The 5,115-nt window shown below is 33.6% G+C and overlaps 1 protein-coding gene across 1 annotated transcript in view; it reads left to right on the top strand.

Moving 5' to 3' along the window:
- Atrx (ATRX, chromatin remodeler) overlaps positions 1-5,115 on the top strand; it is a 305,544-nt gene that overhangs the window by 169,670 nt on the left and 130,759 nt on the right. The window contains exons 14-15 of the mRNA XM_023708369.1: positions 999-1,101; positions 2,035-2,268. Of these exons, the coding sequence (XP_023564137.1) occupies positions 999-1,101; positions 2,035-2,268 (337 nt within the window). The remainder of the gene's footprint in view (positions 1-998; positions 1,102-2,034; positions 2,269-5,115) is intronic.

Raw genomic sequence — 5,115 nt, forward strand, 5'->3', positions numbered from 1 at the left:
CTTGCGCTTGCCAGGGAAGTGCTTATTCCACTGAGCCATCTCTCCGGCCCTTTCATGGTTATTTTTAATGATGGTGAAATACACATAACATAAAATTGACCATATTAATCATTTAAAAATTATTTTAAAACCTGAATGTGTTTGCATACATATTATCTCAAAAAACCCCACTAATAATCTCATAAAAAGTCATTTTAACATGTATGATATGTTGATATACATTCATTTTGCATTACAAATACATTCTTTTTGGGAAATTGTATGTATACATTATATTTTAATTCTGTTCATTTTCCCCTACTCCTCAACTTCCCCCATCCTCATATGCTTTCCTACCTCCAAAGTCTACTTTTGGGTTTCCTATTTTCGATCTTTTTTATTTTTTTTTTCTTCAAATTATTTATCCTTGGGCTGGCAGGATAGCTCAGCGGTCTAAAGCGCCTGCTTAGGCAACTGCAGGGACTGTGGTCCAATCTTTGGCACTATGTGCCAATGCCACCCTTATCCCCAGGGCACGCTGAGCTGGCCACAAAACAAAACAACTCCCCCCGAAAAACCACACCCAACTTATTTATTCTTTAGGTTTCTCATATGATACTGTATTTAGCCATGTGATACTGTATTTGACCTTTTGTGTCTGATTTTTTTTCATTTCACATATGGTCTCAACTTTTATCCACTTTGCTAAAAATGTGTCAAATTTATCCTTTATAGCTCAACAGTTCTCCGTTGTGTCTATATGGTGTGCTTTAAGTGTATAGTTTTGTAGTCTTAAATATATTCACCTGTTTTTGTAGCCAATCTTCAGACTTTTTCGTCTTCTAAAGCTGAAACTCTTAACACATTTGCCCTAGCCCCTGTCATCTTTTTATAAAAAAAATTAATTTTATTACTACAGGTTTGTAGTTCATGCAATTTACAGTCAGCTACAACAGTATATAATTTATTGCAGGAAATTCATCATGAAATGCTTGATTTTTCATTTAAATCCTTTTCAGGTCTGCAAAGAAAGCAGAATTAGAAGAAAATCAACGGAGTTATAAACAAAAGAAAAAAAGGCGACGCATTAAGGTTCAGGAAGATTCATCCAGTGAAAACAAGGTAATAATATTGATTATGTTCTTGAATTATTGTTATAGTATATCATAATAAGTATATCGTTACCTCTATGTTCTATTCATTAAATACATACCAATGGTCTATTATCACTTATGCCTATGGAAAGATTATTTTCTTAAATATCTAAATACATGCAAGTAGTATAATACGGTGTAAATTTACTTACATTATAATGTTTATCAGATACATATAAGTATTTGCATTGTATTTTCTTTTATGTTTCCAATGCAAATTTCAAACCGTTTTAATTTATTTTGTATGGATAGGACAATGGAAAGCATGTAAGGTGTTATATTGTAGGAAAACATGAAACAGTGTATTCTCAGTAATGAGTTACATATGAATATATTTTCTTATGGGAGAAATTGCAAGATTAACCAATTTTTTAGGTGGGGGTATTTAAAGCAAATACTACTGTTAACAGGTTTGATTCTGTTAACTGTATTGTCTCTTACAGGAGGGATTCAATTTTTTAAATTAGCTTTTCACCATTTTAAGGCATATTATTTAGTGCCCTTAATTATACTTGGAACTAGAAGGTTCAGATCCACTAAATATTAACTCTCAGTTCCTTTCTGTGCTCCACCCCAGTTAACCTCTAAATACATTTTGCCTCCCTCTTTTTATATACCTCTGAAATGTAGGACCATATATTTTTAAATTTTTTTATTGATACAATGTTTGCCACATTTTCTTTTCATTCATTCGTCTGTTGATAGACACATGAGTTGTTTCACACTGGTGGCTATGTTGAATAAAGATACTCGGAACATGACTCTAGAAGTATCCCAGCTTTTCAATCCTTTTAGCATATATGGAATGATGTAAGTTACTGATCCTGTAATTCTATGTGTAAATTTTGAAGAAAGTTACAAAACTTTGTACTGTTTACCTGCAATGATTAAAATTCCATAGAGCCATTCAGAAGAAGACAAAGAAGAAGAAGAGGAGGAGGAGGAAGAAGAGGAGGAAGAGGAAGAGGAAGATGAAAATGATGATTCTAAGTCTCCTGGAAAAGGCAGAAAGAAAATTCGTAAGATTCTTAAAGATGATAAACTAAGAACAGAAACACAAAATGCTCTTAAAGAAGAAGAGGAGAGACGAAAACGAATTGCTGAGAGGGAGCGTGAGCGAGAGAAGTTGAGAGAGGTAACCAATTTATTTTTGTTTGATACATGACTTTTTTTTGTGGAACTGAGGTTTGAACTCAGACCCTTGCTCTTGCCAGGGAAGTGCTTATTCTACTGAGCCATCTCCCCGGCCCGGATATATGACTTTAATCAATATATTTAAGTATGTGAAGAATAGAATATTGTAATTGAACGCAGATTTCTAGTTAAAATTGATTTTTCATAGTGGCAGTATTTTGTGGAATATAAAAATCACTTTTAGGCTATGTTAATAATTTAGGATGTGGAAAGATTTGATATTCTTGAATGGTTGTCAAAATTATTGTGGTATACTTGGATAGAAAAATGTGCAAAATTTATTTCTTAATACATAAAAGTTTTTAGTTTTAAGTGAACTTTATATTGCATACATTTAGAAATAAAACAGATGTAATAAAACTGGGAACTTCTAGGTGTCCACTAACCCATCTTCATCCATTACTGACAGGTCAGGTCTTGTTTCCATCTATTTTACTTTTGATTACTTTAGGGCAATCCCAGAAATCATATTATTTCTGAAATTAGTGAGAATATATTGTTGAAAGATAAGAACCTCTTAATGGTTACTACAATATTATTACACTTAATATCCTCAATATAGTGTTGCTTTTTAAAATATCAAATATGTATCATATGTGCTATCTCTTATTAATTTGAACCTGTGGTTTTCATTTTTCCCCATTTTTACATTTATTTTAAGTTCATTGGCTTTTGTATTTTCTATAAACTGATAGTTACATGCAAAGACCTGATCAGATTTAAGTTTAGTTTTTGGCCAAAACGTTTACAGGGGGTAATGTATACCTCTTCCTGTCTCCAATTAAGAAGTACTTTAAATCTCTGACTTTTTTTCTCTTTAACTTTCTGTAAAGCTGTATTCCAGAGGGACCCAGTCCTTCCTGGCAGCTGCCTTTCTTATAGCAGCCAGCACATTGCTCAGCTCCTCACGCTTCTGTTGGCATGGATGTGCGTCCCCACCCTTTACTTGATGAACTCGGCGCGTTTGTCCTCGGTGACCTTGAGCAGCTCCATGGCACACCGCTCACCTCCGGGATCATATCCCGCACGAACTTTGTGTAGTTTGGTGAGGCGTCCATGATGGTGGCTGTGCCTCGGTTTACTGATATTCTTAGTCACCTTCTGACCCTTGTTGAGGCCTATGGCCATGGGATAGCGAAGGGCCATGGCTACGTTCTTCACTGGTCACTGTGGCCCTGTTTGACTTTTTTTGTGGTACTAATTTTAGTTAATATTTTTCAGCAAGTAATAGCCTTTTTTGAAAAATCTATTAAAATCCAATATTGAGTTTTTTATTTTCATCCTCAATATGCATCTGAGTTCTTGTGTTATAAGTATGATCATTGTATGTAGTATATTCTATATATTGTCTTAGTTCAAATAAAATGTAATATGTTAATATATTCTGTATATTATTTGGTTTATCGTTCATCTTTTCCAGTTTTTTGTCTTATAAAATTTAAAGCAGACTCTTTGTTAAAGTCAATTATTCCTATGAGGGTTTATTGAAAAGCTCTCCATTAAGGCAATAACTAGCTGTTCTTTTAACTATTCTTTGTTTTTTTCATGCTATTTTCTCAGCCCTCTTTTCCTAGATTAAATATTTGTACTTTTCTCTGAGTCTTTTGTTATATAGCTGTTATAAGTTTATTTTTCCAATTGTCCATCAGAATCCCAATTTAATTCCCCCCCAGAACTGGGGATTGAACTCAGGCCCTTGCGCTTGCCAGGCAAACACTTATTCTACTGAGCCATCTCCCCGACCCCCCCAATTGTCCATCAGAACCCCAAAACTTCTCAGTAAGTTCAAACACCAGGTTATTGATCATTTTTAATTTTTTTTTCCCCTCTTGGTACCTTCTATTTCCTAGTCCAGTTTGGTCTGCTTTGCCTACTTTTCTTTGTTATTCTGGGAGTTCCTTTATCAGTCTCTTGTTTTGCATCCCCGTTCCTTGGATCCTGTATTTTCCCTTGAAGATTATTTCTCGGAATTTTTAAAGAGGATTCATCATCTGGCCTTTTGATAATATTTGAAATCTGGTAGGTCTTACTGTTGCTTATTTATATAACCTTTTAGCCAGTTCTTTGTTTTCATTCCACTTTTCTATTTGTAGTAACAGAGGAATGTCCTGACTTACATCAGACCTAATGCTTGTTGAATCTCTTCTCTGTAAGCAGTTCTGTCTCAGCTTTCTCCATTCTGTTATGTCATTTGGCACTTGTCCATATAACTCGTATCTTTTAAACTTACATTAACATTTTGATTCTGCTAGTATCTTCTTTCATCTAATTTTTTACTTAGGGAATATATTTTGTTTGTTCATGTTGTTTTAGTAAAGATGTATAATAGAAGCAGAGGGTAAGGAAGGCAGGGTAAAGGAACAGAAATGATAAAGATGTGATATGTATATGTATTATTCACAATGAATATATGATAATCATGTAATCATATAAATAAGTAAATAGAAGAGAATTCAAAAGGGTAAGTTCTATAGGTAATTTTTCTAGTGATTACTTGGAGAATTTTTTTGTGATACTGAAAATGTGGATTGAAAATATAAATATATATGTAGGTGAACACACAGGATTGAAATCATAGCCTGATGCATGCTGAGCTAATTTTGAAACATGGTCTTCTTAAGTTATGCAGGGTATTTTTGAACTTACAATTCTGCTTCCTCAAGTTTGTAAGTACCTGGGGCTAGAGGTATATAAAGAGAAAAGTCCTTTCCATATTTTAATACTTACAGGTATTATAATATTAATTTTTATAATGTGAAGTGAAACCAAGTGAATCTCTTTGCCTCTT

This window comes from Octodon degus, unplaced genomic scaffold, assembly GCF_000260255.1.
Source record: "Octodon degus isolate 3935 unplaced genomic scaffold, OctDeg1.0 scaffold00353, whole genome shotgun sequence".
In the NCBI taxonomy this organism is placed as follows: Eukaryota; Metazoa; Chordata; class Mammalia; order Rodentia; family Octodontidae; genus Octodon; species Octodon degus.